Below are 27,024 nucleotides of genomic sequence, written 5' to 3'. Positions count from 1 at the left end.
TGAGGGAACTCAAAATTGTCCCTCCTTTAGAAACAGCAGAATTGATTTAGTTGTTTTTTTAAAACTACCAATGTTGTCGTCCATGTGAACATGACATTCATTTAGCCACGTGGCTGGTCTTTTCTTTCCCCATAGAAAAATATAATAGGCTTGTCTCCCTCTCCCAGAACAATGGCCCAAATTAAACCTGCTGTTATTCAGTTTTCTCAGAAAAGAAAATTAGAGGGTCACTTCAATACAGGTCATGGCACTTTTCTTTTTTTCAACAATCACACTTGAGAAGGGGGCAGTCATCTCCTTCAGTTCTGTACTCTAGGAAAGTACTTGGTCCACAGCTTAAATACACCAAATTTTGCTCCTTAAGCAGCACTTGGACATAAAACAAACCACTAACTTGCAAAAATTAGGATTGGGTTTTAAAAGCCCCACTTCTGGCAGGCTTAAACAACCCTTGGGCCTTAGGCATGTAAGAGGAAGTGTGGCACTGACATGGGATTGGTATTCTGTTTCTGAGGTAGCTGGACCTGTTTCAGACTTGTTCTTGAGCTTCTAGGTGCTGCTGCCACCAACTGATTTTATCCAAATTCTCCCGTACCTCACAAATGAGAGGCTGGGTAGTAGCTTGCTCAGGAGAAGTGGGACACATTGAGTTACACCTTTGCTCTTGTATAGCCAGTGTGTGGCAATTAGGTAGGTGCAACCACACCTGGCTGGCAATAGTGCCAAATAGCGCCTCCTCACATGCACCAACAATGTAGTATCGAACCCAGCCTAAGCACGAAGAGCCAAGCACAGAGAAATGGATCAACTAGGAGAGGAAGACTGGTGTCAAAAACAGTGCAGTGCCTACCTCTGCTGAAGCTAGGGCAATGACCAGGCTCTGAAGTTCCTACCCAAACTTTCTGGTTTCTTTTGGAGAGCCAGTCTGCTGTAGACCAGGTCAAAGACAACACCCACATGGGGGTGGTAGCTAACAAGGCAATCTTTCCATCTTCCAACAGTTCATTGTTTGGTGACATCCTTCACAATTGTGTATATGTCTTGATAACCTCCAAAAGCAGCAATTGAGATGGCTCATCAACATGTCTCGTCTTTGCACATCAAACTATATCACACCACACCAATACTGATATAAAAGAAATGTTTAATAAGCGGCAATAAAGTAAGACTCCTTAGGGCACGCAGAGTACATACACAATGCATAAAGAGGAAGAAGAAACATGGAAAGAGGCAGAGGTCTAAGCCTCTCCTGCAGCCCCACAGTCTGTAACAAGAATGCGTTCTCTTCCACTGGTGAGTTAATAAAGCACACAGAAAAATCATGGAGCTGTCACAAAAGTAATGGCAAAGATTCAATACAATTTCCATGGTAAAGTAGCCCTAAGTGTTGTAGGTGTGTCAAACGGGTAGGAAGCCACTGAACAGAACCTTTATTTTTATATACATTTTCAAATGTTACTCAGGTGAGGTATATAAATATTACCTAATGACACATTTTACCAACAATTCACAGCAGACACGCTCTTCTTCTAAAGTCACAGCATTTCCCAGGGCCCTGAAGGGAATGAGGCTCCAACTTAAGCCTTCAAATACCCAACTCATGATCACACACTGGGTTTGGGTGATGTGCACAGTACCAGACCTGAGGGAAGGGGAATAGAGAGAATAGACCCCCCCAACACACACATTTGGTTCATCAAAATGGGGAAGATAGGAGTCTCTTAGACACTGCAAGTAAAAATACCTGTGCAACACAGAGTGAAGAATGAACTGACTATAAATCAACACAGGAAGTGCAGAACACACCTGCAGTCTTGTTGAGTGCTGTGCAACACACTGATAGAGGTTCATTCAACTGGGCAGGAGGTTATCCTAAACTTCAAGAATGCCCTTGTGGAAAGGTTGCAAGTCTACCCCCCCACCTCGTTTAACAACTTCATCTGAGAATTGAGGACTTTTACAATGGATATAGGCAGGGCTGAAGCTTTTCAGATGGCAGAAGGAGGGTGCAAGCAAAGCAACAAGTTTTCTGGAGCTCCATTAGGAAGCTGCATTGCCATGTTTTCCATAGAAAGAAGAGAGGGGTGCTGGGTGGGAATTCTGAATGGCCAAGACAAACAAGAAGAAACAAGCCCTTAGGAACTTCCACACAAGCCTAACTTTAAAAAGTATGAGATAATCACAAAAGAGACATTCAAAATAAGACTAATACAACACAGGAGGGAGCAGAGAGCATAGAAATACTTAATGGTCCAAAGTAATAAAATAAAATAAATTCAGGGAGACAGAGAGAGTAAAAAATGGGGCCCTGGACTCTTCACAGCAGCTGGAAACATGGGAAGTGATGAATGATTGGCTTAATCTAAAAAAGGGGGGGGATGAGCACAGGAAACATCAAACACACAACACAAGAGGTGCTGGTTAGATTACAAGAGTCAGCTATAAATGATGCTTAGAAGGCACCATCACTTCCTCCATGTATGCCACTGGCAATTCTTCCATCCTATCCCCAGCAAGAGCTCCCCTTAATTCAGTATCCCTGAGTCCACCTGCCCAGGTGAATAAGCATGCAGAGATGTTGAAGCAAAATATGTCTCTTTCTCTATGTGGCAAGGCCAGTGAAGAAGGGCAGTCTTCAATGAGATGTGCACACACATTTACACAAATATCCCCATAAGGACTTAAACATTAATTTGTCACTGAAAACATTATTACTAAAAATTCTTATTGCTCACATGTACTGTCCCCAAAGATGCACGTGACAAGGCGGGCTGCCCAGAACTGTACTTTGACTCGCTTCCACAGAAAATGAGGTTTTAGATAACCCATGTAATGCTTTTACTCCATTTAGGCCCAGTTCTAAGTAATGTCATAAGCCAGGGCCTGGGCTGTTTCACTTCGGATTGCAGGCGAGAGCTCACATGATTGAACACTCTTTCATATGAAAACGTTCTCTCACATGCAAAAGCTAACATATCAGGGAGGATAGGCTAAAACAATTCGCCCCAATAGCTTGCTTTCTATGTGAAAGGGCTTTTAAATATGGGGTATTCAATTATGTAAGTGTCATTAATATTCATTTGTCTATTCTGGGTATAGCCCAAATGCAACTTCAGTGGGAACTCAGTCCTTGATTTTGCAGCATAAACTCCAGACCAGATGCCAGTCCTTGCCCCCCCCCCAATGTCCAATTATTTTTGCAGTAGGAACCCCCCACCCACCCAAAAAACCATACTACCGGTACATTGCAAACCAACAGCACACCCAAGACTTATTAGCACAAAGTACAGGAAATAAATATTTTAAAACTATTTACAGTATTCTTCTAGTTTTTGTGACCACCCAGGAAGAAAAGGCAGCAATTACCCTGCACCTAGGAAAGCATTACAACCGCTAGCTGGATGCTATGTTAACACAGCACCTACTATATATATTTATATATAAACACACATATACATATATGTATATATTCACATTGCATTTTAAAGTCACACACAAAAAGCAGATCCTTAAAAAACCTTTGATAAGCATTACAGTGTAAAAAGACCCACTTAGGTAAAAGGTCACACACGGGTAACAAAACCCATTCAGACTCCACTCATTTCCACTATTTCTGTGAGAAACAATTCTTAGGGCGACACTTCAAGAGGGAAGGGTTTTTAAGAAGAGGCCAGAGTCTCCTCTACCTGCAAACCAGAGCTCCTGAGTTCATCTTAGACTAGATAGGGAATTTTTCAGCGACCTAGCTGAATGGGGGCAGTTTGGAAATACAAAAGAAACTAACTGAGAATAGGAGAGCAAGAAGAAGGCTTAGGGAAGAACATACAAGTGTCTCTTCATTGAGATTATCTGTGCCAGGAAGATGCCGCATGGAGATTATCTCTGTGCAGGAAAATAGCATGCATGAAGTGGCCCGAGGCAGTTTAACCCCTCAAAACCCCCTATGATCATATATGGGACCTTTCAGGAACACGGGGACCTCGCCGTGTTCCAGATAGCGCCATTCCATGAAATTCAAGAGCTAGGCAGAGCTAGATCAGGTGTGCATGTAGCAGGGAAGGGAGCAGTGGCAGACGAAGTCCAAGCAAGGGCAGAGGTGGGATGTGTGAAAGACTAGGGAGGCACTGGTTTATAGGCCATTGCATAGCATCATCAAATATCTCTTATCTGCATATTTGTTTCTATTTGGTGGGCATGTGGGAACTGAGTGAAGAGGGTTATATTTATAGCAACATTTTCAGAGGCACTCACAGATTTAATGAAGTCCCTTTTCAATTTGTGGAGGAATTCAACGTAGCACTAAGGAGATTATTCTGTCAACACAAGCATTTCAGTTTTCCAGAAGGAACAATCGCCCTTCTCCCTCCTCCACTTGCTGTCAATTACCCTGACACACAGCCCGGAGCCAATTTGGGAGGCAGGGAGGAGAGGGGCTAAAAGCCCTGTTGCGCTCACAGAAGACCTTGTGCTGGCTCCTGCTAGTGGGACTCAATAGTTGAATCCAGCCCAATACTTTGCATTTCCCTTTGGCGCAAGTTAATTCCCCATTGCTCTGCTGTGCTTCCTGGTGATGAGGAAGAGTGGAACCAACACTGATTTCTGCAACAAAAAGAGAAGCGAGGTACTGGCTACCATCTTTAAAGAGGACAAAGGCAGAAGACTGTCTTATCAAAGCCTCTGCCAAGCTAGTGTCATCTAGAAGTTTTGGCTAGGGTAGATAGGAGCTGCAGTCCAAAATATTTGGTGGGCAGCAGGCTGGCAAAGGCTGCCTTATCACATGAGGCTACAAATGGAACAAGGAAATGACTCTGGAGAGAAAAAGATCTTTTCAGCAGCTTCTGGTTTAGAAGATGAATAGGAATAATTGGCCAGGATGTTGCAGCTCATAATAATAATAAATGATTAGTGATAAGCCTCAGTAACAGTTTTGTGCAGCTTAAATATTCCCCAGACATAGAATGGGAAAAGGGAGATATCATCATTATTCTTACTACTACAAAGCAAAACCCTATGCATAGTGACAGTAATAATGTCAGGAGGAAAGAGCCATAAATAGCATTCCTGCAGGAGCCACCCAGAAGCTATGACAGAGGAACTGTCCAGAGCTAAAGTTGCTACAAAAGTTTCTCTAAGCATTGTGTGCCCTGCACCATCAATCCTTGATAATGTGCACAGAAGTTGGGGCTTTCCCTTCAGTACAAGATAACAGCCTTCATTGACAATTACTGAAAGTAGTAATACTCTCAACCACAGGGAAAGAAAAGCACTGCACACTTGACCAAGAAAAAGGCTGTTGGGAGAAAATGGAAGACAACTAATGGAAGATCTTTTTGTGAAGAACATCTAGTTTGTCTCAACAAGAAGGGACGGCAAAGGGCCAGATTTAAGGAGATGAGATATAAAGAGATGAGCAACAGAGCAAGTTATGGGGAATTCTCCACCATACCATCAGGGGGAAGAGGGTCCCTTTTCAAACATGGTGTGTGCTACAGGAGAGGCTGGGATTCATGATGGCCCATTGCATCTGATGGAAAGAAAACAGTACAGAGGCTAGTTTTATCCAATAAGCAAAGCCATCCACTCTCTTCTAGGAATGCCCAGGTAGCATGGAAACAAGAATGTGCAAGTCACCCCAGTTTGACTATACTTATGGGCAGGGATTTTGCGACAGTACTCACTGGTATCACCTCTTTTTTGCTGCCCATGGCAGCCTTCTTGTGCTGACACCTACCACACTTTTATCAAGACATGATAATTCATTTTTTACCCCCACAAAAAGCACTGCCTTTAGACCATTTTGGCAATGGGGCCCAAGATGCTTAAGCAATAGAACCTGCCAAGCACATAGAGAGGAGCAGAAACAGAGCCATGGTTAGAGGAACTGAAAAGCCATTCTTGTCACTATACTGAGTAAGGCTATTACAGTTGCAACCCCAGGCTTCTCCCCTTACTCTCTCAATTCTTTTGCTAGAGAGCAGTACCAGGTCAGACCAAGTTTATAACATCACCAGGCCATAGCAACTGTACTACTGCAGATAACCATTGATTCTGGAAAGAGCACCTATTTTTGCTGCAGAAACAACAAAGCAAGAATTCATTTAGCAGATGACACACACTCCTTGCAAGAAAAGAAAAGAAAAAGAAAGACAAATGGTGAAGAAGTGGACAGATGGGAAACAGTGCCCAGGAATTAAGCCCCTGCAAAGAGAAGAGCCCAACCCAAGAAGGCTGGTTTCCAAAGTTATATCTACTGGAAGAATTAAGAGTCAAGTTCGCCCTACCACAAAAGTGGGTTACAGGGCATCAAAGGGAGAGGAAATGGCCTCTTTGCAACTTACTTAGCGGACAGCATATCAACCTGGCATGTTGGTGACATAGTGTCACTTGCATGACATAAGGACTGATGCATAGAGCACAGTCTGAAGAATGCCTCCCAACCAGAAGGTAGCTTTGCTTCAATATAAATCATACTAAGCTATCACCACCAGAATTTATTTTAAAAAAACAACAACTCTAAAATGCTTTAAACTACTTGGCTCACTTCTCCCCCCCCCCAAGCTTACACTAGTCTATTGTCTACATGGCAAAGGCTTGCCTTGCCTTGCCAGAAGCCACTGGTGCTACAACCTGGGATAAATCAACCACTGGACCAAACTCTCTCCAGACGTCACCAAAACACTGCAAGGCCTGGTCACTGTATTACAATTTCTCATAGGCAACCTTGCAGAAAAGGTGGGAGGGGAGGGGCAACTGTGAAGCTCTCAAATGCTACACAGGGCTTACAAAGGGATTCTCTTAAGTTACAGAGCACACAAGAAATGGGAAAGCAGAAAGGTGTAGAAATATTTTATTAGCAGTGTCGGGATCAGAATCAGTAGCCAAAAGTACCACAAGTGTTAGGAAGCAGCCCTGGGTTGAGGGAGCAGGAAGATTTTACATCTTTCTGGAAGGAGGCATTTGAAGTTGGAGAAAAGTAGAGGTGAAAAACCTGACATGCTCACCCTTTCCTCTCTCTCACTCACACATACATGCTCACGCACCACACTTCCTTAAATACCTTTTAATACTCCTGGTGGAATGTCTAGCACACTTTATATGTGCAGTTCAAATAGCAATCAGACAAATATGTATCAATCTTTACAGAGAATGCTAGGCCTGACTTAATGCTTACAACAATTCATTTTATACAGCATGATTTACATCAAAAGACAGAAGTTAAAAATCAATGATTCAAAAGTATTCATACAAAAAGAGTCCACCCTGATGTGTCTTATAGCTTTAGTGCACCCTCTCAAGACACAGACTTGGGTAAGCAGGTGAGCAGGAGGGCTTGGCAGTTCCAGGTGCTGCCTCCCAAATCTCTTTGATCAATGGAACAAATTATACAGCTAGTTATTTGTGTTCTGCCTGCAGTAATGAGCTTTGGTATAGGAGTGCCAATGCTAACGCACCCTCCCTCCTTTAAAAAAACGAAATAAAACCAATTTCCTTGCACCTAAGCCTTGTTCTTACTCCCTAAAGAGTTTGCCTTTCCTTTTATTCTACAAATCCCTCACCAACTGGAAAGACTGGTTCCAGCCAGTTAATATAATAATGTGTAAAGATGTGTTTGAGTACGTCGATCTCAGATGGTATCCATGGAAAGCTATTCTGAAAGGTCAAGCCATTCGAAGGCCTTCGCGGGAAGCTCCTGGGTGCCACGCACAGCAAGCGAGAGGAAGTTTGCACAAGTTTCTAAGCAAATACCTCGGCCTTTGTTGTGATTTAAAGGAAAACTATGGAAATAAATAAAAGGCTGCTTTTCTCTCCAAGCCCAGAGTAGCAGCAACCGCTGTCTGTCACCCAGCAGAAGGGTAGCACAAAGTACAAGGGGCAGGGAGTTTCCTCTGAGAAAAAGGCTGCTTCCAAATGCTGTCAGATCCAAAACAAATGTTTGCACTGAGAAGGGGACTGTTTGCCTTTCTAATAGGTGTTCGCAGAAATACCTTGTCTGAAGACAGATACTTCTTGACCTTTACATAATGCATTGATTAAACTTGCAAGGTGAGGCCTTGCAAGGGAGAGAGAAGCTTGCTTACTCTTAAGCTGGAACCAAACCACACTTGCAAAAGCACCAGATATTTCTAGTTGCTTCCTTGTTTGCAGCCAGCATTGCCTCCTTCTTATTTTAATAACAATAATTTTTAAAAAATTTTGACATACGGCAAACAGGGAAAGATGAAAAAAGAACTTGCAGCAACTGCATAGAAATCATGTAAGTTTACAGCAGAGAAGAACCTCTGACTACGGGCGCTTTCCAACATTACTTTTTACAGACCCACAAGATGGATGCAAGCTTCACTTTGGAATGGTTTTTTGTCTGTCTATTTCACTGCTAAGATGTGCTTTCAAGTACCCATATTTCAGGGGTGTTCAGGCCTCACAGTAAAATGGACAGGAATACCACCATTCTGAAATGCATCCAGGCTTCATTTGAGGACACAGGCCCGAAGGCGCCCGCCTGTAAACAACCATGTCAGAAGTGGCAGGCAGTGTGCATGTACTTAATAGGGAAGGGCTCTCTATCCAAACAAGCGGTCCAGTTCTTTTCTTGGCTAAGTACAAAGTTGGCCGAGCATGGCTGCCAATCACTGATGTTTTGGAATCAGCATCTTTTTGACACGAGAGCAAGGCTACATTACAGCCAAGCCCCAGTTACACAAGATAGTCCAACTGTTCATATCTTAACAACAACACACACCATTCTGACTGACTGACTGACAGGATTAAATGATGCAAATGCTTTGGGTTTTGGCTTTATAATGCCCTGCTTGGTTTGAACAGTGCCAGGATGCTACAATGCACAAAAGGAAGAAAATGCTCCTGTGTGAACCCCAGCAGGTGGGCTGCCAAGGTCTATGGGATGTGCATGAAAGCTGGTTCTCTTTCCATTACAGTTCAAGTGCTTGTGCATTAACTATAAACTGCCAGCCTTTAAATCACACAGATTAATTTATTCAGTTCCTAAAAGGATAAATAAGGCACTGTACTTCGAACTGAAACTGCCAAACTCCTAGTTCCACTCCAGGAGCTTTCAGAAGCAGCAACTTTCCTTCTCAAGGGCGGAGAATAATAGCTTCCCCTTCGGGCTGCAACACAGCTAGGGGGCTCCTCATCATCTGAGAGCGGGGGGTTGGCCTTCGGCTAAACACTTGCATCCCTCCCCACAATGTTCAGAAGTGGATCTGTTTAATGCATTAGGAAGTATTTCCATGACCCACCTCCTACCCTCCCCCAACCCCAGCCGGTTACTTTGCATCCAGACATCTCCGTTTGCTGGGTGAAGAGTCTTTGCTTGCCCTCAGCTTCCTCTTGCCCTGGGCTCTGCTGCTCTCCTGAATTCGCTTCATTGACCTAGTCAAGGCTTTGCCACTGCTTGCCTTTTGGGCAGCCACTTTGGGAGGTCGGCTGCTGGAGTCTCGCACCACTTTCTGTTTGGGAGGCTTAGCAAGCCCTTCTTGCCTGGAAGGCAGACTTGCCTTTTGACCGGCCTTGGCTTTCCCCTTCTGGACGGGGGGCTTCCTTTTCCCAGGTCGCAAGTCATTCAGCTTCTTTGCCTTCTCGTTCCCAGACACAGGCTTATGACTCTTGTCGGCAGCCGCCTGCTTCCTGGTAGCAGGAGGCCCTGCAGGCTTCGGTTTACTGGCTTTCTTAAGAGGAAGCCTTTCTTTGCTCGAGGTGCTCAACAGCCTCTGTGACCTGCTGCTCTCGGTCGGCGACTTCTTCCTGGTTTGCTGAAGGTGGCCTTTGGATGAGGTGTCCTCCTGTACCTTGCCTTTCGCCTTTCGCCCCTTCCCTCCTCTTTCAACCAGGCTTGTCTTAGTCGCAAGTGGGGGTGCTTGGACCTGCTGGGCCAGTTTCGGAGACACCAGGGGCTTAATGCACAGGCTCTTGCCGCTCGGCTTGCTTTCAGCAGAGGGGTGCTTGGTCACGCTGTCATTCTTGTCCTGCTTGGCCACCTTGCGTATGGCGTTGAGTTTGCCTCGCAAGTTGGAGTACTTCCTCAGGATGCGAGAGCTGGTTTGCACAGGCGTGCTGGGAGGCTGGGCGCTCTTGGCTTCGGCTTTGTGTTCCACGCTTGCTTCGGAGGGAGGCGTCTGCTTCAAACTGGCAGCCTGCTCGGGCTCTTTGTCCTCAGAGCCGTCTCGAAGCTTAGCCCACATCCTCTGAATCTTGATGGTGTTTTTGGCCGGGGTCATAGCAGCAAACTTCTTCAAGTGTTTCTTCAGGCGCTCAGCTTGAAGGGAGCTAGGGTAGCTGCCGGAATAACAGCCCTTCTGGAGTGGAAGCTTGATGAGGGGGATGTCCCCCGGGAGACGTGTGTTCATCTTCTTCACAATGACCAGAGACTTGGTTTCAGTGGTCTCCATAAACCACTTGCAGATGTTGGACATGTCAAACCCCTTCATGAACAGCATCTGAACTGGGGAGAGCTTCTGGCCTTCCGTGGGCCCTTTTAATTTGCGGGTCCTCTTCTTGCTTTTCCAGATCTCTTTCAGTTTGTCGGATTTATTCTTGACCTTTGGAGCTGGCTGAGCCTCTTTCTCCAGCTGAATCCACCCTTTCTGGACCTTCATGTACTGAGTGTTAAAGTTAGTGATGAGTTCTTGGTTCTCTTCCTCAGCACACCATTCCACAAAACTGGGCTTGTTGTCAGAGAGCACTTCCATGCTACTGAAGCCAACGGTGTCTTCACTCTGTGCATTTTCTTGGTCTGTGACATTAGAGCCTGCTTGTATAGTCAGAGCATTAGAATCTCCATGTACAGTTTCTTTTCCAGAAGTGTTTTTGGAGGCAGTGGCCACAGGGGTTGGGGCAGGGGTGTGCCTCAGGTTGTAGAACTGGAGAGCTGGCTTCTTAGATTTTACCGATCTCTCTGGTAGTACAAGCTTGCTTTCACTCCTGCTAACAGAACTGGGTCCATGCTGGGTGTGCAACTCCTCTGTAACCTCCATCATACTGTCAAAGTTATCTGGAGTGCCTGATGTCAAATCTGACTGCTTTTCACCCTTATCAGAGGTCTCTGCTGGGACGTGAACACTTCTCCTATCAGAATCACCCTCTAAGCAAATTTCAAGCATTGCCCCTGCCTTGTCCTTGTTTCCTTCTCCATTCTGGTCTTCCTCTACTATGCTCTTTTTCGCTAACAGTGTCTGAGAGGCCTGTCCCATTGTGATGTCATTTCTGTCACCTGGCTGCTGCTCAGAAGAATTCCCAATGTTGTTTAGCAGTGTTTCATGGAACCCATCATTTGGGAAACACAGCGATGCTGCACCGTCAAGTTGCACCTCTCTCTTGAAACGCTTAGCACCAGGGCTTTTAGAAAGCTTGATCTGAACTTGAGGAAGCTGTAGAGACATGGAAGAAGTTGATTGCTCAGGACTATCATCTGCAGATGACAGGGATTGCTGGCTTCGAAGACAGCGATCGGATACAATCTGAGGTTTTTTCTCCCGCTTTCGTTTTTTGTCCGGGCTTGTTTTGGAAGAAGCTCCCTCCTTGTTGTCCACTTCTGATGTTTGGGGCACTGCTGGAGATTCACTATCAAGTTCCTTTCCATCATCCACCTTGCTTGTTTCACTTGTATCTTTTACTGTTCCCTCTCCCCAATCTTCATCATTATCTGCAACAGGCAACACAGTCTCACTTCCCCCAGAGTGGATTCCACCTGAGTCCAGAATCCCTTCTATGCTATTTTGATTATTAATACTTTCATGTGCATCTGCACCCTGAAAGCTGCCAGGGAGCTCTGCAGCATCCAAGTCAGAAAGTGGCTGTGAGAGCTCCATATCTAACTTGCCAGGTCCCACCACTGGAGATTCTATAGAAGGAGCCGCAGAAGGAGCCTCTAGGTCAATATGGGCAGGAGGCTCAGACACCACAATGCCAGGAGACACTGCCCTTGAACTGGCAACAGGCTCCCCTAGACACATACGGTCTGGGATAGGAGGGAGTTCTCCAGGGAGGGCTATGGAAGGCTCCAGACGGACAAGGGCAGGAGGTTCTGCCAGGTCTATAGGGGAAAGAAGTGGGGGTTCCACATCGGAAGGTAGTTCTACAAATGGCGGCAGGTGTTCAACAGGGGCAGGCTCCTCCAGTGGAGGCATCAAGTCCATTCCGGGGGAAAGGTCTTCAGGGGGCTGAAGGGCCATGCTATCAGGAGGCACCTGGTCTGGAAGAATGGAAGGCTCAGGGATAGCCTCGGTCTCTGAGAACATGGCACTTTCCTCACCATTGGCAACCTCTGAAGCAGACACCACCACAGATTCTCCTGTGTTGCCACTGTCTTCATTGGGCCTGCTACTCTTACAAGAGTCTGTGCCATTGCCAGCCTTCTGCACAGTGTCCATGTCCATTTCGTCCTGTGGCTCCCCTTTGCTCAGTTGGCAGGGAGAGACAAGAGTGGTCTGCAGTGAAGAATTGGACAGGCTGCCTTTCTCTACATGCAAAACAAGGCCGGGTGGCGGGGAGAGAGCAATTGTGGATGCTTCAGCAGAACTGTCTTCTCTCTCCTTCACAAAACTTACCTCAGGAGCGGCCTTCTCAGCCGGACACATCTCATCTCTCTCCTGAGTACTGTTGTTGGAGGCATCTCCTTGAGGGACGGCCACAGCAGGTCTTTTGTCACCATCGCCACTCATGGCCTGGGCTGCTGCTAAGCAATTATCACTCGGAAGAGAAGCTCCCTGGCTAGGGCTTGTCAGCACCTCAGGCCTTGGTGCCAGTGTGTTCCCACTCTCCTGTACATGGGAAGTCTTGGCCAAGGTGCGAACTGTGGGAATCTCACAGCACTCACCGTTGTAGTAGTATCCACGAGTGCTCTTCCTTGCCGTCTTCCTAGAGGAGACCACCCTCTTGCTCTCAAAGTGGCACTCTGTAATTGGCTGGCTGATATAAACAACATCGCATTGGTTGTCATAGTCATTAATTCTCAACCCTGAAGGCCTTTTGCTCTTACGTGTGCTTTTGGTGGAGGATGAGTTACTCTTGGTCCTGGAGTGTCCATTGGTGGTTTTGTGGTGAACCACTGGCACAGGGCTATTGGATAGCCAGCCGTCCTTGGCATTCTCCACATGGGTCTTGTCAACAGGTTGCATGTTATAGCTCCCCTTGCTTTTCCCTGAAGCCTGGAGGTGGTTCTCTGCCTTCAGTCTTGCTTCTTGGTCATTCATTTCAGTATCCGGGTGCAAAGAGGCTTTGGAGCTGCACTGCAAGGCATTCTCTTTGTCTGCTCTCCTAGGGGAGTTGGTGGTGAAGCCTGGCTCTCGTGTTTCCTCTGGGAAAGCTTTAAAAGTGTTCTTCTGGGAGCCCACCAGACCGTCTTCACTCATGTGTATGTTTGTTGCTTTCACAGCATTATAGCCTCCCAGCAAAGCTCTATTTTGCACCTGGTCTTTGTCATCCTCACCTTTCCTACCCCCCATCTCTTGGTCACTACCAAGGGCTTGGCCTTCCAGACTTTTAGCAGAGTGATGGGAATTGGAAGCAGTGAGGTATCCTTGAGAGGGACTGTCCCTGGGACTTGCAGAACTTGTTCTAACGCTAGGAAGCTCAGGGAAGTCTCTTCGGACAACTGGGCTGCAGTTTTCCCTTCTATCTGTAGATTTCAGATCCACAGCCTGCTTCAGGGCATGGCAAAGTTTGCGCAGAGAGCCATGAGACCCTGATTGCTCTGTGTCCAGGGAAGAAGGGAGCTTTGATTCAGAGCAAGAAGTTCCAAGCTCCTGGTTCTCAGTGTGATACTGGCTGCAGCCAGAGCTACAAGTGGACACATCCATGTTTTCTGCCCCAGGTAACTGCTGTCCCTCACAGCCTGTCTGTACTTCAGTGCAAATGTCGTTTAGGACACGGACGAAGTGCTTCTGATGGTACGTGCACAGTCTGACCATAAATTTTTCCAATGGAGATTTCGGCTGGCCAAGACAATCTGCAGCGTCCTCACTAGAGAGAGGGAGAGAGAAAAAATCAGTAAAGTTGGGTAGCAAATCACTTTACACTGCAAATCTTCACAACTCTCTCTCTTTCTGGTCCCCTACACTGCATGCTCTACGAAGATGGCAGCTCCAATTGTCTACCTAAAATGAGCAGGCAACTAAAGCAAAAGCTCAAGATTATGTTTGTCATTTCTCCCTTGCCTCCTCATGGCTCACCTATAGCCTCAGTATATTAAACACTGAAAAGTTATTGGGACAAACCTTGCTTTATCCCTCCACTTTTGTCCCTTAGAAAGATTGGTTCTAGGGGAAACCAATCTGAACAAGCTGGAAAACAACTACAGTCATATCTTGGCTTTCAAACATCTTGTGAGTCGAACATTTTCGGCTCCCGAATGTCGCAAACCCAGAAGTGACTGTTCTGGTTTGCAAACTATTTTTGGAACCCAAATGTCTGACGGGGCTTCCACAGCTTCTGATTGGCTGCAGGACCTTCCTGCAGCCAATCAGAAGCCACACTTTGGTTTTCGAACGTTTTGGAAGTCAAACGAACTTCCAGAAGAGATTCCATTTGACTACCAAGGTACGACTGTACCAGATTCTCCATTTCCCTGCAGACATTTCCCCATTTCAGGCAATGAACAGACTGCCATCACTACTCTGGGAATCTGGCCGAAGGGAAGGCAAGTCCTCAACAGGTTCACAGGGGCAGGAGTTTAGGAAGAGACAGACACCCAACAATGAATAGTCTTTACAACAGCTATATATACAAGATTCTTAACATACTTAGACTGAATAGCCAACCTATAGACAATAGCATTTTCCCTCTCCGCATCAGCCACCACAATTCCATAAACATGAAGATTTGAAAGAGCTGTTTTGAATAATAATTAACTCAACAGGTGTGGAAGGAGGTGGCAGCCCTGAGGACAGCAAGGGGCTGGGGGATGGCAGCTGGAGTGTTTGAGAACAGCAAAGCATCAATAAACATCCCTATCAATCTTTTCCCTCCTGCCCCCAAAGTAAGTAGCCAGGTTCTGATTTATATATAACTTATATAATCCAGTGGCTAGGCTGCTGGTAGAGAAGATACATCATCCTAGAGAGTGAGCAGTATTATCTCTTGACAGCTACTGAATAAAACGATCAACCTTTCTGTCTTTGGGAAGTGCATGAAAAATTATTCACTCTCACTCATTATTGAACTCAGGAGGGGCACTACTGAAGCGCTTCATATGTTCATGGCAAGCTAGGTGACAAGGCCTTGTGCTCATGTTTTCCTCCTCCTTGTGCCCCACTTCAGTTAGTTACTTCCTCTTTAGGACAAATCACAGTTTGCCATCACATCTAATCTGGCAAACTGTGGTTCACACCAATCCTCCAAGCAGGAATACAAACAAGTTTTGAACCATAGTGTGCAATCTTGGAGAGCAAGCACAGAAGCCATAGTTTGTGCTCTGATGAAATGGCATCTGAACAGAGGAGAGCTATGGGACAATCGTGTGTGCTAAAGAGAAGGAAACTAACTGAACCTGAGTATGGGAGGGAATAGAGTTGTGTGTCAACACAACGCTTGTTCAAATACAGTCAAACCCCGTTTGTCGAATGCAATCCATTCCGGAAGCCCGTTTGGCTTCTGAAATATTCGACAACCAAGGTGCAGCTTCCGATTGGTTGCAGGAGCTTCCTGCACTCAAGCGGAAGCCGCACCGGATGTTTGGCTTCCGAAAAACATTCAGAAAACAGAGCATTTACTTCTGGGTTTTCGGTGGTCAGGAGCCAAAACATTCCAAAATGGAGGTGTTCAGGATCCGAGGTTTGACTATAGTACCAAACCATGTCTGAATGGAGCCACTATTAGAAGCTGGCTACTGATTCCAACGAAAAAGCATTCACATTAGTTTCTTATCAGGATTGCTCAGGCCTATCTCTCACAAATGAGGGAATACTCCTGTTTCTCAGCTGTACCATTGCAGATTTCTGTTAGGGGCTCAACAAGATTGAATGCTCTTCCATTTGAAAAAATGCATAGAAAACTAGATGGCTAGGAGAAGCATCCTTGCCTTTCTCTCTAACATGTTAGTTTTCTATGTGTATTTCTTTTGAATGGAATAGCATTCAATCACTTTAAATCTCTAACCATTTACTGAAGTGGTACAGTCCAAACACAGGTTTGCCACATGAGACAACTAGAGCTCAGATTGCCTGAAGTAGAACCTTATACTCTTATTTTGTAGCTTCTCTTTACCTGAGCTCTAATTGTTGGGTACATAAACCTCATATCTGAATATTTTGCAAGCCCACATAATCCATGGAAACTTCCTTTCCAGCTCATTCATAAACAGTGTTTGCCAATCTCTGAATCAGAATGGAATTAAGTATCTTAGGTAAATATATAATTGTTCAGTCCAATACATATTCAAATGCATGCATAGGACATCATCCTAGAAAACAGGTTTTTTTCAATCTAGTTTACTAATTATACTGAGATGTCAAATCAACATTCAATTATGATGTCAAGCAGTTCCACAGAAACTGAAGAAAGAATCAATGGAAAAAGTGACCGAACTAATGATGTAAACCAAGCTTTCCATTCAGTTATTTGAACTATCCTTGAGAAAGTCAGGCAAACTTAACAACTATTGTCAGTAAGCTAAAATGATAGAACCTCGGCCTAACTGAAACCCTGTCACAGTCCAAAGCAAGGGTAACCAACGTGGTACCTGTTGTTGAACTGTAACTCCCATCAACTTCAGCCAGCATGAGCAGTTGTCAGGACAGCAGCCATATTTACGTACTTAAACTGGGCTATAAAGATCCTGGATAGAGTATGGCTTCTCAACAGCATTCTCCTGGGTTCTGTTCAATCACTGTTGGGCTTTCTTTCGTTTGTTAAATTAACTAGAAGAATACTGGAAACTTAAAGGACCAACACACCAGCATATTTAACTGAGAGTCACGTTGATTTTAATGGAACTTGCTTCCAAGTAAGTATGCTTAGGATTGCAGTCTCAAGAGGCCAAATAAAAGGTGAACTGTACTTATTAAGGTCACTTCTTAGACCTGTTTATTGAGCATTCCTCCTATTTTTTGTTAGCAAAAAGCTTGCAAGGAGGTTAGACAACATCATTCTGATTTGTTTAAAGGGAGTTTACACAATTTTACATCAAACAATTGTCACCCCCCATTTTCACAGTACTTTCCTCATCACAAAAGGTCTAGTTTTGTGGAAAACACATATAATAATAATAAATAATAATAATAATAATAATAATAATAATAATAAATTTTATTTATGCCCTGCCCTCCCCAGCCAAGACCGGGGTCAGGGTGGCTAACACCAGGTAAAAACAATTGATTAAAATACAACTTAAAAACAAGATTAAGTAATCTGATGTACAAGAGCATCAAATCAACCACATTTGTGCTCCTTGATTTGGCAGTATGTGACTGAACCCCACCTGAAAATAGCAACAGTCTAGCAGCACCTCAAGATCATTTAATAGTTAGTTTTGAAAATGAACAAGGGATGTACTCATGACATTTCACTGAGTCTGGTCCAGACACTGCAGTCAAAAGGTTTCTTAGCAACAATTAGGATACAGGTAGGGTTCCCCGCTAGGTCACAACCTGCAGAACCTTCTCATCTCTTGGGTAGAGCCACAGCCATTAAACAGGATTCAGCTGTGGCTTTTCCTGTTTCTCCTCCTAGGCCTCTTACGCACCCTCCACCTCCAGCTGCTGTGTGTCAAAACAAGAGTTTCTCTGGCTGCAGCAGGTGGGGGAAGTGTGAGTGTGGAAACTGAAGCTGCATCCTCCTTCAGAGCTGCAGCAATATTAAGGTAACAAAAGGATTCTCATGGTTGTCGCCTGGCAAGCCTTGATGCACGTAGGGATGTCGAATCTGGATCTTGATCAGCTAAGCTCACACACTGCAGAAGAACTCCCATTTATGTAAGAACAAAAGAACATCCAAAATGGTGGTTGTTGCATATGCTTGTTTGCAGATAAAGTAACTCTTTGCAGGATCCACTTTTCCAAAACTCTTGAGAGCCTCCAGCTTGCATAGATTTTCCTGCACATTTTTAAAAATACTAACTTTTACAAATCCCAGTATAAACACATCTTTCATTGGAAATTGAGAGTGGTTTAATTTTGCTATCCTTTTTTATTACTTTACCTTGTTGATCTGACACATCTTAGCCCCTATAAAGACACACCCCCCCATTCATCAAGGAGCTCTGTTCCTCTTTTGTTGTGCACATAATTTTAAGAGCCTGGAGGTCACCCGCAACAGATTTCACCTCTCTGCCTCCTGACTTTGGGGCTCTTATAGCACCTGCCACAGCTTTCCCCAGGGCAGCCATCATTGCTTCTTATTCCAGTTTGTCACTAAGTACGAGAGAGAGAGAGAAATCAAGGGGCAGTAGCTGTCATTTGTTCAAACACAACTGTTGCCATGCAACAGTCACAGTGCCACAATTAATGCATTTCAGATTTTGCTCTGCAGTGCAGCTATTTGCATAGCTGGATGCTGAAACATGTCTATTTGCACAGAGCTGTCACTGGCTGGTGTTCTGTTCTCAATTAGCATGTGTGCACAAATCCCTACATGCACATATACAGTCTGTTTTTTGTTGTTGTTGTTGTTTTCTTCTGAAGGATGCACACAGGCTGCTAAAGAACATTTTAAAATTTCTGAGCAATGCTGGTGATTTTTAGGGTGGGGGCAGGAGATTAGCTACAATAGCAAACAACAGTAATCTTCAGTTTGTAGGGATTTGGAGGGTTTACCTGAGAAATGCAGTTTTTGAAGTTCAGGCCATTCAGTTTGGCCCCTATTTGTATAACCACCAAAATATTCTCCTTAACACACAAAACAACCCCCCTATTTCCTACTTCCTTAATATGACCAAAACGGATGCATCTTCCCCAGCTACAGAACAGACTGTTTGGAATCCATCTAACTGAGCTGCTGTATATCCAAATAAGAGGGGGGGGTGTCCCAATTAATCACCCACTGCCTCCTAAGTTTCCTTTCCATCTCCATTTAGCCCCCTGGTAAATCAGTTTGACAGAGTATAAGTTTACAGGTATGTTTTGTACCTCAGAGGCACAAGAAGAAGCAGCAGAACAAAAGTTCAAGGCTAAGTGTTTCTGTTCCTTTCAGATCACTCTAAGCACCACGATTATAGCTCTGTAAAAAAAACAAGACATAGCTATAAACTTATAAAACCCAGCCCTGGTTTTTTTTTATATATATACATCAAGAGGGAGACAGTTCTCTCCCTCTCCCTTATGCTTTTCAGCAGCCAACTCACAAAACAGATTATCAGCAGCAGAAATCCCAGCACCCAGCTGTAGCAGAACTTCCTCTCCCCTTCAGACTGAGGGGGCAACAGAAACCTCGGTCAGAACATGAAACAGAGTTTGAATTTGTCACAAGATGGACATGGTTTTGAGCCTGGGCTGCAGAGGCTTTAGAAAGGTCAGTGAAGAAGTGACACATCGCCTCTGTGCAGAAACACCCCTTATGAACAGTGGTCCAGACCTCCTCATAGCAACCCAAAAAACACAGGGGGTTAGTTTGAAAAACTGCAGCCCACACCTGGATGGGCTGAGGAAGAAGAAAAACACACTAGTTTCACCCTTAAATGCATTTTCAGAACACCAATAATGTCTTTTATTCCTGAATGAATCTCTTGCCGATGATTTTTTAAAAAGGGGGAGACCCACTTCAAACTGAATAAAATTTTCCATCAATGTGGTTTTTTTCATGCAGAAAATGCAACAAACAAAACAAACTAAGGCCAGTTTGTGTTTCCTGTGTTGTTTCAGGCTGGCTAGTTTATGAATCAGAACAACAAAAGCATTGGCCATAATCTGGAACAAGTCTCGTGCTTCCCCCCATTTGTCACCCAAATGCAGGGTGGTTGGCAGAAATTAGTCTACTCTGAACACACAGGGAAATCTGAGCCAGAAAAAAATAGTTTATGAATCAAGGGGCCCGTAAAGAGGAGGAGTAGATTTTGTACACAATTCTAAAAAAGCCAAAAACATAGGCAATCAAACCTACAAGTCCCTCGATTTTCTTTGTTTTTGATGATGTCTTTTGGATTAATATACTCTATATGGGAGAGCAAGGCAGAATTTTAGCCCTTCAGAGTATGGAATTTTGGAAGTACTATACATTTTTTAAAAGCAACCTTCTTCACTATCTGAATCCAATCAAGTTAGGTAAAGAAGCCTCTGCAACCTATATCAAGGATACCTGATCTGTGCATTTTATTTCTTTCCAGAACGTTCTGCTCTCCTTCCCACCCACCCACCCACCCGCCCTCACCCACCCACTTTCCCCCATACAACATTTTAATCACCAGCTGTGACGCATCTAACAACCTTCTTGTGGCTAATTGAAAAACGTTATCATTCAGTCCATCCCTTTTAAACCAGGGGAGATTTATCATGCTGAAACATTAACCCACGTACTGCTTTCATTTCAAGGGCTTTTCACAATGGTCCTTGCTAATTTTTCTGATTATCAAGGACGTTGGGGAGCTTTTCTTCCTCTCCCCCCCCCCGGGTGAATGCATGGTGTTCCTGCCGCTGATAGTACAAACACCACTCACTCACTTAACAGCTGGGCATCGTGGCAGCCACCATGGCCACCTTTATAAAATAAAAACACAAATAAAAGCGTGCAAACTTATGAACTGATGAAAGGCTTTAAACATGAAACTCAAACCCAGAACAAAAATCTTCTAATCTAACAATTCTAGGGCTCTGAGAATGATCTCTGTAGCTAGGAATAGAAGCCCCAAGCTACAGAGGGCTACCTGACCCAAGGCCACTTCTACTACATTAAAAGGTTAGTACTGTACAGGTTTATATAAGTCTTGATTTTACTACACTCTATGAACAGAAGATACCATTCATTCGCTTAGCACAAGTTCATACATCAAATCCACCGAGTTATCTTAAAAACTTCAGGTGAGGATGTCAACCAATCATTAGAAAATGGATGAGCATCTTTAAAACATCACATGATGCCTGTATCCTGTGCAAACAGAAGTTTTTAAGAGAAGATAAATATATGGATAACATAATGAATTGCTGTTATGTGAGTAAAGCATTTGTTATTTATATAGATTTATATGCTAGCCTCATATTACTTATTATAACCCAGCCTAGAACTATGGCAAACAAAGTGGATAAGAAATACAAATAAATAAAATCATACAGTAGCTAAGGGTATAATCTGGGGTTCTCAGTGCAAAACAATGGGCAATACAGCACTCTCAGGCACCTGACTTGGTGCCCCCCAATCCTCCTGCCCTCTTAATTTTTTTTAAATTTAGTTTTTTAGCTTCTTGGAGAATGTTGACTGTGTTTTTTTCTGTGTTTTATTTGTTTGGGGTGTACAGTGTTATGTCTGTGTTTTTGGGAAGGGGGATTCACAGCATCTCCAGTTTTTTCTTGTGTGAAACTGGCACTTTATAGTGGCTACAACAGTTTATTCAATTTCCAAACGTGCCCCTTGACAAATAAAAGTTGAGGACTCCTACAAATGCCTTGAGTTGTCTCTCATGATTAAGGCTACCCACTCTAGACAAAAGGCACCATCAGTGTAGTGCCATAGGAAGGGGGGTGCAGTGTGTGGGCCGCCCCGAGTGTCATCACTGAGGGGGGTGACAAAGTGGCAAAAATATGTGTTTCTGGGTCACTGCTGGGTGTGCCGCAATGCTCAGTCGTGCACATATTGAACGTGTGTAAACGGGGGCTGCCTGTACTGTACACACACAGCCACAGCCCCCACCAGTATCTACTTACTTCTGCATAGAATAGGATCTTAAGACCACTGCCATGGTTGCCAGTTCATTTCTGGGCCCAAGTCAATGTGTTCATGTTAGTGTTTAAAACTGTAAACGACACAGGCCCCAATTTTCTGAAAGACTGCCTCATTCCCTATAGACCATGGGTAGGCCAACTAAAGCCTGCGGGCCAGATCAGGCCCAACTGCCTTCTGGATCCGGCTCGCGGACGGTCTGGGAATCGCCACGTGGATTGCCAGCACGTGTGTTCTTTCCCTCTCCCTCTCATGGTGGCGCCGGCAGCGCCTCCTCCCTCTCTCCTCCTGGCTTCTCCCCACCCTGCCTAGAGGAGGAAGGGGGCTGGGCTTTGTTGGTGACAGCAGCAGCAGCGCTTGAGTGGCTGCAATTTTAAGCAGCCCCTCTCCGGAGCCCTTTGGCGCGCTGCTCATCGGCCGCCAGCCCCTGCCACTCACAAGACACAGGTAAGCAGCCACCAGGGCTCGTGGTGCTCTTGCATCATTCCACCCCCCAAAAAAATATAGTCCAGCCCCCCACAAGGTCTGAGGGACAGTGGACCGGCCCCCTGCTGAAAAAGTTTGCTGACCCCTGACATAGACCATCTCAGGTGCTGCAACTGGTGGGCGGTGTGGCAGCCTCAGAGAGGACCTTCTCTGTGGTGGCCCCTAAGTACTTCTTCCCCACAGAGGTGTGTCTGGCACCTCTTTACCCTGACTTTTGACACTTGAGGTGTATATCTTAAGATGGACCTTATTTTGTCATTTTAAGTTGTCTTAAACCATTTTTAATATGCTTTAAATGTTTTAACCCACCCTGGGACCTTAGATGAAGTGCAAGAATCCATCCATCCATGAGAGTACCAGTAGACAGGACTGCAGCAGAACCAAACAGGACAGAGTTCTGCTTTCTTTCACAAATTGAAACCAGTGCCAATAGGGGCTAATGGAATCTTTATTACTGGGACTATGCTAGAGTTGACTGAATTCTCTCAGAGAAAAATGCACTATTCAAATCTCGGCCTGGAAATTAGCACCGTTTTCAGTGTTGTGTTGCTGAGTAAATTTGATGTTAAAGTTTATTTACATGCCTGAAACCTCACGATGCTATTTCAAAAGGATTGTGTGTGTGTGCATGTGAGTAAAACTAAAGGATTAAAGACAAAGTTATAATAAAAGGGAAAAGTCACAGCAAGGTGCCTTAGCCAAAGGTAACAGCATGGCATGAAAATCATGCAGAGCCCTCCCTCCTCAGTTGACAGGGCAGTGAGGAAGGGAAATCCAGCCTTGACTTACCACCTGTATTGTTATGTTGAAAGAGTTTCTATACTGCTGTGCGATGAATTGAATGCAAATTATGCTCCTTGCAGCAGATGGAAGGGTGGGGGGGAGCATAGAAGTTGTTTTTTGCTACCTGAAATAATAGCCACCTGAATTTTCTACTGCCTGTATTGCACTTCCCCCTCTTCTCACCCACAGCACAGGAAGCTTTGCTAGTGAAATGAGCTGTTGTTGGGTCTTAAAATATTTCCAATTAGTTGAATCAAATATCTGGAGTCTACAGGCAAACACAGAGCTTAGCAATACAGTGAACAGAATGAAGTGCTGCCAGTTACTCTTGTTATGCAGAAATAAGTAGCTATAAGTATTTTTAACAAAATCACATTATTTGGGCTCGTATACAGGCATTTCAGGCATAGGTAGTACTAGGCCTGCTGTCAGGCTAGTTATTAATACTAACATCAAATCTTCAGCCTATGTGGCATATGAATCACTAAAGAAAATGGCTCCTCTGCTTGTTCTGCAGCTGGCAGCACCAACTGCTCCCACGCATGACTCACTAATAACAGCACACATATTGGGAAGTGAAATCCCACTAAACTCAGTCAGACTTCCTTCCCAGTAAAGGTGTTTAGATTCAGGCTGCTACCGTCAGCGCCTCCAGCTAAACCTATCGTGAGGGCTGCCACATTGAAAGGACTGGAAGGTTGTCATTCAAACAGAAATCCACTGGGCAAAGATTTTTTTTCTCCAAAATCCCATTTGATTTGCAAATAATAATTTTAAAAAATCAATGAATTGTTTGGTGATCCAAGGACATTGGAGGATGTTTGTGCAGGCAAACATGTTTCTTGCTTATACTGACCAAAACAGAAAGGATGAATTGTACACCACATCTCTTGGTTCAGTCCCACTTTCTAACTGGGTTCACTGCTGATTCGATAAGCTTGAAAGAAAACAGTCTAATTAACGCAGGGATGAATCCAGACTTCACTCCTGTTGACGTGCACATCCTCTGAGCAGAGTCCCACATCAGAGAACACTTTCTCTAGCAGAGTAACTTCTGCAGATTCCCTTTCCCTCTGCAGCCCCCAGTGCCACTGCCTACACTCTGCCAGAGTACTGGGGGGTACTCCAGAACAACATGGGAAGTGGGACTGGGAGCTCCAGGCGATGGAGAAATCTGCAAAGTTGGTTCATCTCATCCACCAGTAGGATCCCTCTGCTGAATTAAAACCCTTCCATGGATTGAGTCAGTCTCTCTGTCAACAGAAGTTAAAGACAAATTTGGCTATTCCTAGTATGGATTACTTAGCTAAAATACAGTGTATAGATAATTAATTGCACCTGGTCCACCCAGGCTTTAAGTGTACTGTAGCAGCTTTTACCTATATGGATGCCCATATACATGGAAAGTCTGGCATTCCCCAGGTGTTTATTCAAAGGCACATACTGGCATATTTTTTCTTCCAAAATTCAGACTATTCCTGCAGTAAAGATGGGTAGAAGATCAGAATTTCATCCAGCAATTGAGAGCACAGATTGTTGCCAAAGTAGGTCAGTTTACTTGAACACTAATTGGTCAGAACCTCCCAGGAAGCAAGTGCCCCCCCCATGTTATTTAGTTGAAAGGTAGAGGTGTTGCCAGTTCTTGTGCATTTGTTCTTGTGCATCTGGGAAACAACCTGCCCAGACAACCCTCCTGAAAAGAGTCTAAGGCTGTGGGAGAGGAATCAGTAGGTTTCCAATCCCTCTCCTAAAACAAAGTTTGGGAAGGGAAGAAAAGAATACTATGCTTCCAGGTGTTAAGTTAAATGTTTAGGTAAAAGGAAGAATGTCCTTACTCCCCCCCCAAAAAAAATCATGGGGTGCCACCATGTTTAGTTAGGGCAATAGGGCAGACCACCCAATTTCAAAAGCAACTTACACCACCACATTGGATCTGTGACAGACCGAAGGTTTGAGAGAGAGGTGAATTAGTAAAGGACTATGTGTAGTAAATGCATATGGGGAATATATCGGCAAAAGAACTCTACTCCAACTTGACAGATCTTTAACACCTATATATAAACCACAATTCCCAAGATTCTGTGGCATTCTAATGTCACATTGAGAACAAAACTCTGGATGGGGACAGGCAAAGGGAAGGAGGGGTAGCTTTAGTTCTCAAAAGACTTTCATTGTATTTTGTGAGACAAACTAAATGGTCTACAGTCTGGAACACCGTCAAGAATAGATAGGCAACAGCAGGCTTAGCTCTCATGCCACTATTGGGCCCCAAGTAGTTCCCTTTAATTTCTCCCATATAAGTAAATATTGGATGTTCATTGAGAAGGAGGGAAATAAAACATTAAGACTTCTAGCCAGCTTTGCAGTGCAGGCAAAACCTTTCACCCCTGGCAATAATAACCTAGTTTCTACTGATACAGAATTGTGGGTGACACCGGGTTGCAATATACAGCTGCTGCCTACGTACAAGAGAACACACTATAATGATGAACATTCTGCAAGTAATTCATAATTTGCAAAGTGTCTCTTAGGGACAGACAGAAGAAATTGTAGGGAGTTGGGATAAGTAATATTATGCAGAAACACTACACCTCTATGCAGCTACACTATGGAAAATGTGATACCCAGCAGAGGCAAGTCTTTTTGACCCTATAACAGTGTACGACTGACCATGTATAATCAGAAGTAGGTCCTATTGAATTCAACAGGGCTGACTCTCAGGGAGTAATCTTAAGACTGCAGCCTTAGTTTCTCAGAGGAAGCAATTCCCCTCCTCTCACAATGGACTAGTCAATTAAAAGTCCACTTATGATGGCCCACAGAATTTAAAGAAAGTTGTTGAAAATGAAGCCTCTTTCTGTCCACATAGCCTTGCCCTTGGTTGTGTTTGTTGCTGATGGAAAGTGTGTGACAAAGGAGGATCCCAAAAACTTGCACATACGTAATGACTTGAGAACTCAGCAAACTACACAGCTGAGGTAGTTAAGAGGGCATATTAATAGGAATATGAGATTAGAAGGAAAGTGCTGTAAATGAATCATCGTGAGTGAAATATAGGATGGTGGAAAGGTTGTTTATAAAAAGTACAGGCATCACTAATATGGCCTTCTAACCAGTAGCCGCTGAAAACCATAGATCTACTTCTTTGACTGACTGGGGGGAGACGAGACTATGTAGAAAGGCCCTATAACACTGATTTCAAATCAATGCCTAGTGGCAGCATTGTGCTACACATAAGCCATATGCAAAAGGAATTAACTTTTTATCCAGATATGTACTGTGTTGCTCAAGACTTTTGTCTTGCCCATATAAATTAAAGGCTGTTAGCAATTACAATTACAACATTTCACAGTGTCTGTGCTTAGATTCCGATATTCATTTTTGAAAGAATGTAGCAAACACAAGTTCACACATTATTTTCATATTTTCATAATTTCTTCTGAACATGCTCCCATGTGGCAGGCCTGAGATTTATCATACCTCAGATACAATGAAAACATACTGTATCTAGTAATAATACCTCACTACACTGAAAAGAGCATTCGGAAGAACCACAAGGAAGTGAAAGGTAAAAGACACCTTGTGGTGACATTTCCTCATTTGGTACAATTTAAATCTTGCATCCCAGTTCTATATAGGAGCTTCAAAAGAGCTAAGAATAAAAAAGATAAAACAATTCAATTTAATCAATTCATGTAAAAAGTTAACTCAACTACTAAAACTGATACAATAACAGTTTAGATGAATCAAAACCATAATATTGGAGTATGTCATTGGATAGTGCTATGTTGCTAGATAATAAACCTACACACCAGCTAATTATTAAAAGGTGGCCGAAGGAGGGAACGGAAAATGTGGCTGAGAGGCAGTTACTGCATGACAAGAGTACATTTTTACATTCATGAGCATCTGCTCTGCTACTCAAATACAAAACAC

At 44.1% G+C, this 27,024-nt stretch overlaps 1 protein-coding gene across 5 annotated transcripts in view; it reads right to left on the bottom strand.

The window, feature by feature from the left end:
- Positions 1–7,045: 7,045 nt before the first annotated feature.
- Positions 7,046–27,024, bottom strand: part of LCOR (ligand dependent nuclear receptor corepressor) — a 72,206-nt gene continuing 52,227 nt past the window's right edge. For all 5 annotated transcript variants that reach the window (XM_053389464.1, XM_053389467.1, XM_053389465.1 and 2 more), the window contains one exon: positions 7,046–13,980. In XM_053389464.1, coding sequence (XP_053245439.1) covers positions 9,288–13,980 — 4,693 coding nt within the window. In that variant the 3' untranslated portion in view covers positions 7,046–9,287. The remainder of the gene's footprint in view (positions 13,981–27,024) is intronic.

This window comes from Podarcis raffonei, chromosome 5 (assembly GCF_027172205.1).
Source record: "Podarcis raffonei isolate rPodRaf1 chromosome 5, rPodRaf1.pri, whole genome shotgun sequence".
Taxonomy (NCBI): Eukaryota; Metazoa; Chordata; class Lepidosauria; order Squamata; family Lacertidae; genus Podarcis; species Podarcis raffonei.
Note: the sequence above shows the minus strand (reverse complement) of the source record. Positions and strands in the feature narration are given on the sequence as shown.